At 45.0% G+C, this 14,719-nt stretch overlaps 1 protein-coding gene and 1 pseudogene across 2 annotated transcripts in view; one reads left to right on the top strand and one right to left on the bottom strand.

Moving 5' to 3' along the window:
- The window catches only part of LRP2 (LDL receptor related protein 2), a gene marked incomplete at its 5' end in the record, with an annotated part of 198,609 nt that extends 193,130 nt beyond the window's left edge, over positions 1-5,479 (bottom strand). Inside the window, one exon of the mRNA XM_080799264.1 lies at positions 5,401-5,479. Within this exon, the coding sequence (XP_080655390.1) occupies positions 5,401-5,479 (79 nt within the window). The remainder of the gene's footprint in view (positions 1-5,400) is intronic.
- On the top strand, positions 562-1,048 carry LOC308340098 (transcription factor BTF3-like; annotated as a pseudogene). Its single transcript has one exon. The product of its transcript is annotated as a transcription factor BTF3-like (transcript).
- Positions 5,480-14,719: the final 9,240 nt, after the last annotated feature.

Here is a 14,719-nt window from a genome sequence, read left to right as displayed (position 1 = left end):
AGCATGCGCAGATGCATCAAAGAACCACCTGTGTTAAAAAGAAAAACAAAAAACAAAAAAACCCACAAGATACTACAGTATCTTCTTCTCAAATTTGAAAAAAAGTTAAATTCTTGAAGAGGTTAATAAAGATGGATAGAAATATGTATGTGAGACCTCACAATCTATAAAACATTTCACACTAATCTCACTTAATTGGCATAACTACCTTTTAAAGTAGATATGTGCCCATTTTACAGATAAGAAAACTGACCTGAACAGTTGAGTATTGTCCTGAATTTCCCACATAGTAAATGGCAGAGTAAATATTCAAACCCAGATCCTCTAACTCTAAAATCTTACATTCTTCCCACTTCATTTCACCATGCTGAGACTGTGAAAAAACTGCTTAGGAAACATTTGCATGGACCCCAACAGAACACATGAAGCATCAAAGAAATGTCTCTGGAGCTGCCATCTTGCGTCCCCACGTGTGTGCACCTAATCTCAGCTGGTCTGCCAGGAGACCCCCTGAGCACCAACCTCTAGTCCTCCACGCGGTCCCATTTTCGCTCCAACAAGATGAAAGAAACTATCATGAACCAGAAGAAACTCGCCAAGCTGCAAGCGTAAGTGCGCACTGGTGGGAAAGAAACTGCTCGCCAAAAGAAGGTGGATCATAGAACAGCTACAGCAGATGTTTAAAAACTTCAGTTCTCCTTAAAGAAGTTAGGGGTAAACAATATCTCTGGTTTTGAAGAAGTGAGTATGTTCACAAACCAAGCAACAGTGATCCACTTTAACAACCCCAAAGTTCAGGCATCGCTGGCAGCGAAGACTTTCACCATTACAGACCAGGCTGAGACAAAGCAGCTGACAGAAATGCTACCCAGTATCTTAAACCAACTTGGTGCAGACAGTCTGACTAGTTTCAGAAGACTGGCTGAAGCTCTGCCCAAACAATCTGTGGATGGAAAAGCACCACTTGCTACCGGAGAGGATGATGATGATGAAGTTCCAGAATCTTGTGGAAAATTTTGATGAAGCTTCCAAGAATGAAGCAAACTGAATTGAGTCAACTTCTCAAGAAGATAAAACTTGAAGAAGTTACTGGGAGCTGCTATTTTATATTATGACTGCTCTTTAAAATTTTGTTCATGGATCTGATAAAATCTAGATCTCTAGTATTTTTAAGCCCAAGCCCCTTGGACACTGCAGCTCTTTTCAGTTTTTGCTTATACACAATTCATTCTTTGTAGCTAATTAAGCTGAAGAAGCCTGGGGATAAAGTTTGAAACAAGATTAATAAAGTTCTTTGCTTAGGGGAAAAAAAAAAAAAGAAATGTCTCTGATATTTCAAAACAACAACCAATCCGACCATTTTAAAACTCAGGCTGAAACATGTCAAATCTTTCTAACATTGGTGAGATCCTGGCCAGGGTTCTTAGAACTTGACACCATTATTGTAAATTTTTTAATTAAATACTTTTATTTAATAAAATAAAACCTGTCAGTGTTCTTAGAGTACCTGCTTAGAGAACACGGACAATGATCAATTACCATGAATTAAGACTAAAAACCTATTCATGTAGCAGTCTATACTATGAAACCTGAAAACCTAGGAATATGCTTTGATGGCCCAAGATTTTTGAAAAATAGATCTACAGGTATGGTCTTTGGAAGCTGGAGCACCGACATGGAATAAATTCTGGACCAAGATGAAAACACATGGCTATATTAACCTATCCTCTTAGACTTGAGATTTCTCTTAGACCTGAGATCTGTGACCCATCCAATTTTTTTAAGAGGACTGACCAACGTGATCTTTTCATCATACTTTCCTCGTATATCAGGTCAGAATCAACAGAAAAGCAATCTACAGGCCTCCTCAACCAACCAGGCTGAGGACATTCCAAGCACAAGTATCTAAAAATGATCAATTAGAAGGACACAGAGAGGAGACCCGGTTTAGATCTTAGTTCTAACCTAGGCAACATGCCCTTAGGCGAAGGGCTTCACCACCCCCTTTCACTCCATTCAGTCCCTTCTTCTTCCCTCCAGGGTTTAGTTGCTTATCTATAAAACAATGCAAGTAGACCTGCTGATCGCTAAGATTTCCTCCATCTATAAAAGTCTAAGTTTCTATTGGAACAGGACAGGCACAAGATTGCATCAGGGAGTTTGAGCAGAAGCCCTATACAAACTGGCCAGGAAGAACTTCAAGCAGAGGAGGAAAAGAAAGCCAACTGCTGGGAAGTAAAAGCAGCAGTGGTATCAGAGATCTAACAGAACCAAAATGTTGCAGACACAAAATGTTGCATGCTTGTTACCGGCCCCAGAATCCTTTTAAATATGTAAACTTCACCTGAAGATGTAATTGTCATAAAGCTGATACTAACTGTAAAAGGCATAAACAAGCCTCTATTGGAGGAAAGAATGTAACTTTAAGATCAATACCATTTTCTCAAAAAACCTTCCAGTCATATCCTGAGAGCTGGGAATTCCTCAAATAAATGTTAGTGAAACATGCCTAAGACTTCCTTATGCGCACTGAGAAATTAGAAATATACGAATAGTAAGCCCAAAAAAATGTTACCTTTAGTATTGGTCAATATGATAGCTACTAGTTATGATCATTGTCTATAGGCCTTACACGTTCCGCCCTTTTATCTCTTTATGTTAATAAATGCCACGGAACAGATTCCTCCTGTTATCCCATCAATTTGGCAGATCAGCAATCTGAGCCATGAAAGTTTCCTGACCTCCCCGAGGTCACACAGCCAGAAAGTGTAGAGCCATTGCTGAAACCAAGCCAGCTTGGCCCCAGAGCTCAGGCAGGCTCTCCAAATTTTTCTTAAAAGCATTATGCAAAATATGAAGAATACACAAATAATTTTAGCTATAGATATGCTATAATTTTTCTAAAGACTAACCATAAAATACTCAAGAGTTCTTTTTCAATATCTAATGATGCAAATGTTGCAGGAAGATCTTACCTAAAATGTGTGCTAAAATAAGGACATTTACAAGGTCGTCACACTCTACCTGAATAGTGTCAATACAACAGGAATCTAGAAATCTCCTTAACCTTCCAGGCTGAGGATATTCAGAGGACAAGTAGGAAGACTGGGAGTGAGGATACCTGGGATAAGGTGATAGAAACCTTCAAAGAATTTCTGAAAAATTTTGTTATGGCAAAGCAGGTTGATTATACCTTCTGTGGCAAAGACATAAAACGCCAGTCAGTTTCTTTAGAAACCTTACACATGGGTAGTAACCTAGGGAGCATGACATTTTTCGTACAAAAGAAAAGAGGGAAATAGAGGAGAGAGTAACATACTATAGCAGTGAAATTATACCCTCTCTTGGACTGGCCTCACAACTCTGCCCATAGTATGACCTGGGACAAATTACTTCATTGCCCAGTGCCTCCATTTCCCATTAGGAAAATAGGGATTGTAAGAATACTGATGTCAAAGCGTATTATAAAGATTGAATATCAGTAAGTATAAAGCACTAAGAACAGGGTCTGCCACATATGTAAGTGTATGATATGTAACTCTTACTGTACATATTATTATTAATTATTATCGAAGAGGCATGGATGTAAACTACTAAGAAAAGTAAGTAGTACAGTTTATCTGGTGACTAAACCATCAACCCCGTGGAGGAAGTATCTGTTTGATTGTATGGGGACAATCCAGATGTATCCCAGATGAACCCAGACAAGATTTCTTTTTGCCAGGCACCGACAGGAGCATATAGTAAATCCTAAGGCTATATTTAGGACATAAGATGTATATCACCCTAAGCACTGCGGCAAACCCACCACAATAATAATAAATCCTCTTTCTGTGTTAACAACACTGAGAAAAGGTGTTCAAAACAAGAATTATTAAGTCTCCCCCTACCTCCCCTCCCTTTCCAAAGATTTTTACAAGACCAGTGGGGTTTGTTGGCGTTTCCAAAGTTCTTCTCAGGAAGTCTGAAATGGGTACTGCTAGGAGTTGCTGTATAATTACTTAGTTGATTCCCTCTAAGGAGCTTACACTAAGAATTGAGGAAAGAAAGCAGATTAACCATTTGAATACATACCCCGGCCCATCCACAGGCTTTTCCCTCTCCTCCATAAATGGGGGCTTCTACAGTCCCTACCCGTCAACCCCAATATGTGATCCAGGGAAATCAATTTATTGCTTTGGCTAATCCTACAACAATAGGGGTTTCATTTTCATTGTAGGGCAATTAAGTTGTCCGACGGGAAGGAAGGAGCAGGAGGGGAAAGAAGTGGGGGGGAGAACTCTCCCGTCCCCACAGACAGATTAGTCCCTGCGGAGGCAGCAGCGTCCGTTCTGTCTGTCTGGTGGTCGGTCACACGCAGCTCCGGGCTGCTACCTAGCAACGCAAAGCCTGGAGAGAGCTCGCGGGTTCCCCAGCCTCCTCCTCGCCCTTCCCATTCATCCCTGGTCGGTCCTCCCCCCACCCAACCCCCCCACCCCACCCCAGTCCGCGCGCTACTTTCTATCTGTCTTCAAATTCCCTCTCTCCCTTCCTTCTCTCCCTTTTCATTCCTGCTTGTCTTCTCTCTCCTCTTCCCCGTTTTTATCCCCGCCACTTCTTCCTCCCTTTCTTCTCTGCCTGTTTCTGTAAAAACGTGAACTCTAGCAACTTGAGAGAATTTTTAAGTGCTTCGTCCCAGAAACTTTCTCCATCCGAGCCCTCAAATCTCTGGCCGCACAGACGGGGCCTCATTCATCCACACAAAAGCCCCCACCTCCCAGCTGAAAAGGAAAACCCTTCAAAGAAAATGCCCCAGTATATCTGCTTTTCTCTCGGCCAATCCCGCCTCCCGGCCTTATCTCGGCTCGTAAATGATCTGTATCGAGATGCGGTCTCTTGAGGGTCAACGTGGGACCAAGTTTCGCTGAGGAGGAGAAGGGGGGAGTGCTACAGCCCGCCAAGGGATCTCCCCGGCTGAGCGCTGCAGGTGGAACACCGCGCGCGGAGAACCGCGGCGAATCTCTCAGGCCCCCAGAAAACAAATCAGTATGGGGAGCAGACTGCGCACTGGCTGGGAGAACCTTAGTCTCCGGGTTCCAACTGCGGAGTGCTTTCGAGAGGGTCGGGAGAAAGTCTCGTGGGAACAAAGACGGGGTCCCCGTGGGGTGCGCTGTCACCGAAACCGGCGGAGCTACTTTCTCAAGTTTGCGGCTGCTCAGTTGCCGGGCGGGCGAAGGAGGGGTGCTCCAGCTCCCCCCTCGCTGAGCAACCTGAGCGCCCCGCCGGGAGCCGCTCCAGTGCCGCCGCCCTGCCCTGGCCCCTGTCCGGCCGCGGTCCCCTCAGTGCGCTTACGGACCCGACCCCTGCCACTGCCGGTTAAGTCCGGAGCTCTGCGCGGAATTCCGGCCAGCGAGCGCTTACCTTGGCCACTGGCCCGCCCCAGGCAGGCGGCAAAAGCCAGAAGCAACGCGCACGCCACCGCCGTCGCCCCGCGCTCCATCCCCGCGCCCATCCGCGGCCCCGGCCTTGCAGTTCCTTCCCCAGGAGGTGGGCGCGCGTAACACACAGCACCCGCCGCGCCTCTGCTGGCGAGCGCTCCCGGAGGCCCGCACCTCGGCAGGCTCCTAGTGGGGGAAAGCCGAGACCGGCGCCGAGGCATCCCGTTTTCTAGCCGCGCCAGTCCCCACCCTCCAGACCGTGCATAAAGCCCTGGAGACCCGACCGCCCCGGAACTAGCATGCGGGAATCCAGCGGGGCAGGCCCCCTGCCGCCCGGCCCGCCCCCTGCACTTTGCAGCGCAGGGAGGAGTAGGGACTCGAACACACGTGCGCTCACACATGCACCGTTCTCACGCGCGCGCGCGCGCTCACACCCGTCCTCATACAGCCTCACACAGGCAGTCCAACTCCTCACTGTCACACAACCTGACGGTCTCGCACGCTCACTCGCGCGCCGGCACACACATTCCTAGGACACGCGTGCGCGTAGTCCACACTACACAAACACTGACATGTGCACGCACACTTCGCAGTTACACATCCTACGTTTACACACTCCTCGCAGTCTCACACTCACATGGGAACACTCGCCCAACACAGGCGTGCTCTGCCCTAGCCTCTCTACGGGATTGGCCTCCGCACAGAAGTTTGCAAGGCAGTCCGCGGGAAAATCTACCACTGATAGTCTTTTAAAAGGAAGAAAAAGAAGAGATGGAAGGGAAGGGGAAAGGAAATGAACGGAACAAGAGCTCCTGGAGAGATTTGTGACCATTCCACCTGAAATCCCTAGGCTTCTCGGAAACCCTGGTATCTCCCATGGAGTTGAGACGCTGAGATGGGGTGCTCTGTTTTCAGAAAGCCCTACAGCTCCCTCCTATAAGGCAGCGTTAGACAGATTGCCGGGGGCTCCGGCCCCCAAGAGCCCTTCGAATGAACCTTACACTCACCCTCAGAACACCGTCCTAGGACCGTACGTGACGCTAGAGCCGACAGAAAAAGGAGGGGGGGGGAGAAGAGGTGATGCAACTTATCTCCTAGCCCTGGGATACCTGTCTGTGAGAAGGGGCCGTTCTCGGGCCGGTGTCGCCCCCAGATCTAAGGCCCCGGGCTCTGGATTAACTCGGCAGCAGGACCACAGGAGTCCTTTCCCCCAGCCAGAGGGGCCGTGACAGCAGAGGCGGCAGCCCTGAGCGCGCTTAGACCTGTGCAGGGGCCCGCCGCCTCGCCCTTTCCAGGGGCGAGAACCTGCCCGTTACTGCCACCCCTTGTCCGGGAGCACCGACCGTCTGGGGCTCTGCTGACCGACCCCTGATAGTACAGATCGCGCGTACCTTCCATGGGCTTTGGTGATTGGTGAAGCTTTGCGGGGAAGAGGGAGGGGGCAGACAGTTACTATTTTAGAAAGACAAAAAAAGAAACAGACATAGACACCGAGAGAGAAAACTTAGACTTTAAAAAAACCAGAGCTGTGAGGAAGGGCGACAGTCACTTCGCGGCTTTCTTTCCGAGATTTCTGGATTTGGAAATCCAGAGTGCTCTGCTCTGACCGGAGTCACTGGTACGTTACTTGCCTCCCCTGCACTGCACCAGCGCTGTCCGGCGCCAAGGAGGAGGCAGGATTGGGGACAGAGGAGCAGGGGGTCTGAGAAGTGGAGAGGATGAAGCGGGTGGGTGGAGGGAAGCGGCGAGAGGGCGAGAAGAGGCACTTCAGTCTCTGCGTCTGATTTATGCCGGTTCCGGGCGGCCTGGGCGATGGTACGAGACCGCGCCGGGGTCAGGCGGCTCCGACGCCCGCCCAGGCCGCGCTGCATAGTCAATGAGCGTCCCCGCACCGCGGGTTACAAAGAACTGCGGCGGGCGCGGGGGAGGCTTGCGCGGGAGGGGCTGGGCGGCTCCCAGTGCGCTCGCGGACTCGTGGGGGTGCAAGAGGGTGAGCGCCGGCGCGCGGGCGTGAGTGTGTGTGTGTGTGCGTGTGCGTGTGTCCTTTCACTGTAGCAGCCCGGGCTCCAAACATTCCTTTCTGCACTGAAGGGTTTTCCTCATTGTTGTTGTCTTTGTGCTCCAGTGTTGCCAACTTACTGGAATTCCTGACGTGGTTGCACAGCAGGGCTCAGGCTGACCGTAGGAGCCAGCTGCGTTTGTGTCTGAGGCCGACCCCGCCGTTAATCCCAGAATAACGCGGGTGAAGAGGGAAAGAATGGAGGGAGAACGCGAGGGAGGGGAGCAGATAAAGGGTGGGGATGGGAATGAGGGTCCACTGACGGAGTCCGGTCCCTTATTCCCAGCACTGTCGATGTAAATTAACACATCCACACTCTTTTCCACTAGAAAAATCTCATTTTTTTTTCAATGAGATTCAACCCCAAACGCATGCCTCTTGAAAACAAGCATCTTTTGCAGCCCATACCATGCGCCTGTTTATCTGCGATCCATATCTGAGAAAACTTGCTGCTAGTTTTGGAGGATTAAAATCTAAGGACCAGCATCTGGGAAAGCCCAAGTTAGCACAGTTGTGATTTAAGCCAGACTTTTTCTATATACTGCAGAAGTGTTTGCATTTCACTCTACATAAATACATAAAAGACTTTACAGTTAACAGAGACAGAGGAAAGTGCTGAAAAGTGAAATTTATCCTGGTAAATGTATGTTAATTTACTTCCTTGTTACATTTTTTACTTGTGTATATTTATTTTACTTCTGCATCAACAACAAACTACTAAAAATGTTTTCAGAGCATTTGTTCCTGTGTTGAACCAACTTGTGCTTCCTACAGTGGGCATGAAGTTGTAAAATCTGCTTGAGTAAAATTCAACATCAGTTTTCTATTAATCCGGCCCAGATTTGCTTCCTAAGAGCCATAGAGCCATCTGCCCACGGAACATCTCCAATCCAATGTCCGTAATACCTCAAACTCAACACTGGGAGCCTGAACCATACACCTTCCTTGTTCCTTATCTCAGAAAGGGGCACCACCCTCCAGCCCAGCGGCCAAGGCCTGAATTGTCATTTTGACCCCTTCCTCTTCCTTACTCCTATATGCAATCAATCATGACCTTCTGTAAACTTAAATCCACTTTATTGTCTCTCAAGCTCACCCATTTCTCTCAACTTCACTCCCGACAGCCACCTAGACTCTCTCACCTGAATTATGGCAAGAGTCTTCCCAAGTTCCTTGTTGTCAGTTTTGGCCCCTACCATCTGTCCATCTCTTTCCCATTCTGCGATGAGATGATCCAAAGTGATATTTACATTAGACTAGTGCTTTCAAACAGAGATCATTTTTTTAAAAAATTTTTTTAAGATTTTATTTATTTATTTGACAGAGAGAGATCACAAGTAGGCAGAGAGGCAGGCAGAGAGAGTGAGAGGGAAGCAGACTCCCTGCCCAGCAGAGAGCCCGATGCGGGACTCGATTCCAGGACCCTGAGATCATGACCTGAGCTGAAGGCAGCGGCCTAAACCACTGAGCCACCCAGGCGCCCCAAACAGAGGTCATTATTAATTAGAGACTAAGAAATCAATTTAGTAGTTCAGACAAGAATTACTTTCAAATTAAATAGAATAGAAACTTCCATGTGGAAAGGATATGTATTGTTTCACAAAACTCCTGTCTCGCGCGTGCGCGCGCGCGCGCGCGCGTGTGTGTGTGTGTGTGTGTGTGTGTGCTGTGTCACCCTATATAGATCTCGGTCAAAAAAGCTTGAAGTATCTCTCTACAAATTATTTCTTGAATAAAAAGAAAAAGTAGTAAGAGACATGGAGGAACCTGGCAGGTATCTTAATAGGTTTTATTACTATTTAGGTATAGTAAGGTCTAATAGATAAGGAGATGGCTGCCATTGAAAAGATAATTTATTATACTTACAGATCCCAAGAGAGGGAATACAGGTCACACCACTGGGGGGCCACAGAGGTGAGTAAGCCCTCCCTGAGAGAGAGGAGGGAAAAGTGCACAAGCACCTTTACTGTGGTTCCTGCTGGAAGGAACAGGGTAAACAGGCTTAGGATTGGCCAGTTTGTATTTGAAAAGCCCTCCCTCGGGCCAACTCTGAAAGGAGGGAGGCAACAAGGGAGGCAGGAAGGAGGTCAAGGCAAGGTGACTGGGTCATATTATCAGGTTGTCCAGAACAAGGTGTATCTAGCATATCCCTGCAGGGCAGATGTAAAAGCATTTTGAGATTACAGAAGCTAGAAACTTGGTAAGTATGGCAGATGCCTCATGGTATTATTGACAAAAATGTGTAACTTAACCATAAGCAAGCATCAGACAAACCCAATCAGGGGGACATTCTATAAAATAACCAACTTGTATTCTTCAAAAATGGCAAGGTCATGAAAGACTAAGAAAGACTGAGGAATTTTTTAGAGGTATGACAATTAAATGCAACACATAGCCTTGGGTTGGACTTGGACTGGGGGAAAATAGCTCTGAAGGACATTATTGGGAAAAGCAGAGGCATTTCAATATGGACTATAGATTGGATAATAGTATCCTGTTATGTTAAGTTGTCTGACATTGGTTAGGAAAGAGAAGGTCCTTGTTCTTAGAAAATATATCTTATAGTACTGAGGGGTACAGAAATATGATTTTGCAACTTACTTTGAAATAATTCAGGAAAAAAATGTGTGTGTATGCATGTGTGTTACAAAGAGAGAGCACAAATGGGCCACGAGTATGTGGGAGTTTCCTGCCCTATTCTTGCCACTTTCACGTGTTTGAAATTATATTAAAATCAAGTGACTTATTTTTAAGTTTGAGAAACTGAAAAATCTAAAGTTCCACATCAACAGTTCCTCTCTTGCCTCCCTGTGTTTACTCCTATTATTCCCTATGTCTAGAACATGCTTTCCCTTCATCCCTTCATCTAGTTAATTCCTATTCAACTTTCCAATCTCATCTAAAATATCTCTTCTTCCAGGAAGCCTTCCAAAACCCCCGATAGTGACTTAGGGGTCCCTTCTACGTGGCCTCATTGCTCTCTTTAATTCCCTCAGCCCAGCTTTCATCCCACTTGTATTCCCATGATTGCCTCCAAGCTTTCCCCTCTGCAACCAGAATAATATATTGCAGTCATGCAGACTGCATCAATCACTTGGTTATAACATTTTGGTAGTTTTCACATTATTCTGGAATAAAATTCAAAATTTTTAGCATAATCTACAAGCCTCTGCATGATCTGGCCCCAGGCAATCTCTTGACTATCATATGACAGTCTAGACACACTGGCCTCCTCTTGGTTCCTCAAATGTATTATCTGCTTTCCCAGCCTCGAGGGTGAGATTAAGAGGCCTAGGAGAGAGATAGGCAGAGGCTCGTGAAGCTGCCTAAATTCCTGACTCCAGTTCTAGCTCCTAACCTAGTATACCCTTCAAATAATCATCCTTTTGCTTGCAACTTGAGTGGATCTCTGCCACATGCAAAACAGAGCCAGACTGAAACCATCAAAAAGCACCAAAAAGACATCTTAAGGTACTTCGGCTACCAGTATGCTTCTGATGTAGTAACTGCAATCCAAAAGGGAAGAACATTGTATTAATGACCCTCCCCCACCCTTTTTTTTTTTTTTTTTAAGAACTTTTGACCTGCCAACCTCAAGATCAAGTCCTGAAGCCGTAAGTCTGCCTGTGGGTAGCCAGGGCCAGGAAAGCTACAGCAAGATCTAAAGGGACAATGAATGCCGGAACCATGGTATCCAAAACAAACATGGAGACACCAGATAGACTAAGACAGGAGAATCCTCCTGATTTGCAAATACAGTCACGTGAAAAGTCTTGGCAGAGCTTGAAAGAAACAACAGGGAATCTAGCAAGTCTCACCAACTGAATAAAAACGTTCAATAAAATTAGGACTTTGCTGAAAATGTTAGGCGTTAAAGACTTGATCACATGTAAATGTTCTGATCAAGTCCCAGAGGCAAGAGTCTGTGCAGGGGGATCTCACAGGGCCTTATGAGGAAGGCTAGGAATACAGCAGCAGCGTCAAAATGGTTAGCCTCACTGCTTTCGAATTTCTCTCTCTTAGGAGCAATTCCTGCAGGTAAAGGTCAGTGAAAAACATCTGCCTGGATAATGACTCTTGAGAGCCAGAAGTCCAATACAATTCCATCAGTCCCACAGTCCATCTCTTATCTCAGGGATTGTGAAAGGGCTGGAGGTTGTAGAAAAATATGTGATAAGAAGCAGTATTTGCATGAAGAAAAGGCCTATATAAAGTCAGGACTCAGGAACATAATGATATGTAAATCCAGTTTTCAATTTACAATTTACAATTTACAAAAGTACCAGAATTCAACCAGCCTCCCCATTAAAGGAGCTGGATTTGTCTCTCTCACCAGAAATCCCCAGAACCTACCACTGGACCTGATACATAGCAGGTCCTCAATAAATGTTTGATGAATGAATGGAATAGGACAGCATAAACTCTGCATTTGGCTTCTGGCATTCCACTCAAATGAGACATTACAAGATGCAACTTCTTCTTGAGATCCTGTCCACTATAGGAAGCATCCTAAGGATGTGCTGTATTGATGTCACCACTGTGGTATCTGGCACTTAGTTCTCCCAAGATCCTCTAGGGAGAACTTAGAATGAGTCTCAGAATTATCCACCTGGATCAACCAAGAGAAGTATTTATCCTTCAGCTCCCATCCCCTGTTGGTTAAGAGTTATCATCAGGCAGGGACCTGGGTGGCACAGTTAGTTAAGTGTCAGACTCTTAATGTCGGCTCAGGTCATGATCTCAGGGCCATGAGAACCCATGGGGCATGGAGTTTGCTTGAGATTCTCTCTCTTCTCTCTCTGCCCTTCTCCCCCTGTGCACGCACACACGCTCTCTCACACTCTCTCTCTCTCTCAAAAAAAAAAAAAAAAAAAGAGTTATCATCAGGGGCATTACCTTCCCTGTCACCTGGGGTAAGCATATACTTGCTGAATGCAACAGAGTCTACAGCAATGGAGAAGCTCTGGGGCACAAAGTAAAAGATATGCCAAGGACACCGGAAGCATAATGATTCCAGTATAAGGTAAGATGAAGCCTGTATAAGGAGTCAAGTGACCAGGCAGATGTCATACTCTAATGTTCTGTGGTACTCTTACTGTGTCCCCTGGTAGAATCATTCCATCTAGGAATCAGCAGAACCTAAATGACATTCTTGTCAGCAAATTCTTAAGGTGATGATGAGAGACACCAGTCTTTCTTCCACCCTGTGGGGACAGAGCATCATATATCTGCCACATACTATATCCTAGAAGATAATATCCCCACCCCAAAGTTTTGTCCTTGAGCTGGTAATTTAAATCAAAATTTAATAGATCATTCTATTGTACTATTAGGGTAGCTCCTCCTGTGTGATGAGGTAACATGCCTTCTTCAACTTATTATGGGGTTATGTCCTCCTAATAAAACCATCGAAAGCTGAAAATATCCTAAATCGAAAATGTATTTAGTACATCTAAACTACTAAACAGCATAGTTTAGTCTAGCCTACCTTAAACATGCTTAGAACACTTACATTAGCCTACAGTTGGTCAAAATCATCTAACGCAACATCTATTTTGCAATAAAGTATCAAATACGGCATGTGAATGAATCAGTTGCTTACCCTCAACGTCCTGTGGCTGACTGGGAGCTGAGGCTGACTGGAAGCTGAAGCTGCCACTTCCCAGCATCACAAGAGAGCATCACACTACATACCACTAGCTCAGGAAAAAAAAATCAAAATTCAAAATCTGAAATACAGTTTAACTGAATGCATATCTATTTCTACCATCATAAAATTGAAAAATCGTAAGTCACATAATCATAAGTCACGGACAATCTGTGTAATAAAACTAAAGCATTCCAAGGTCAAACACCCAGTATCAAACCTCCTTCACTTGTAAATAAGTTGCTTGTTCTGAAGACATCACTATTCAAGATCCCACGTTAGTAAATCTGGCATTTTGTTAGCCTTATGGTGCTGACAGAAGCACTGTGAGAAGGCAGACAAAACCCACATTCTGTGTGTCAGTGGATTCTAGAAAGAACAAATCACTTCTCCCGCCATATATAAAGGGTCCAATGTCATCAATACGCCACCAAGGGAATGATTTTTCTATTTTTTCTGTGTCAGTGTTCACAATTTTGCTTTTCTAGGAATTTTTCCATTTCAGCCATATTTTCAAATATATCGGCATAAATGTGTTGATTATATCCTCTTATCTTTTTGGAATCTGCATGATTTGTAGTATTATTCCTCTTTTTATTACTGTGTTGATTATTTCCTGCCTTTTCTCTTTTTTCCTTATTAGTATTGCCAATTTTGCTGGTCTTTTCAAAGAGCCAACTTTGGGTTTGTTTTTGAATCAGTTATATTTTTATTTTTGTTTTGCACTTTTTTGATATCTTCACTTTTCTTCACTATTTTCTTCTTCCTGATAACTTTGGATTTTATATACTGTCAAGCTCATTTATTACATTTTTTATTTCCATCGTTATATTTTCGGTTCCAGAATTTCCATACAAATCTTTTTTCAAGAGCCCTGTTTTCACATGAAATTGTCTATTTTGTCATCTCTAATATATATGGATTATATCTTTTAAAACTATCAGTTGTTTATCTTTTTTGTTTTTTAATCATTTCATCCTAGCTCCTGGTATGCCTGGCAAATTTTAATTGAATACTTTATGTGAGTATAACAAATTCTGTAAGCTATAGATGATGCTTTCTCTTCCAAAGAGAATTTATTTTCCTTCAAGTAGGCAGTTAGGATGGGGTAAATCTTTGATCTAACCAGAATGAGTGGTCTCAAGACTGGATTTCAGTCTTTATAAGGTCTGAACTAGTCCTCGTTTGTCCTACTGCTAGCATGACTTTAAATATCTCAATAGAAAATATAGAGCATTTTCCAGGATACTTCTCCTTAGTGGCTCGGAACTCCAGTGTATCTCAGCAGCACCAGGATATTCCTAAAAGCTCTCATTAAACTCTTAACATGTTGGGACGCCTGGGTGGCTCAGTTGGTTGGGCGGCTGCCTTCGGCTCGGGTCGTAATCCCGGCATCCTGGGATGGAGTCCCACATCGGGCTCCTTGCTCGGCAGGGAGCCTGCTTCTCCCTCTGCCACTGTCTGCCTGTGCTCACTCCCTCTCTCTCTCCCTCTGACAAATAAATAAATGAAATCTTTAAAAAAAAAAAAAAAAACCTCTTAACATGTTAGCATCCACTTTATATTAGACTTCTCAGATCAATTCAGCTTACAAAC

This window comes from Martes martes (genome assembly GCF_963455335.1).
Source record: "Martes martes genome assembly, chromosome: 3".
NCBI lineage: Eukaryota > Metazoa > Chordata > Mammalia > Carnivora > Mustelidae > Martes > Martes martes.
Note: the sequence above shows the minus strand (reverse complement) of the source record. Positions and strands in the feature narration are given on the sequence as shown.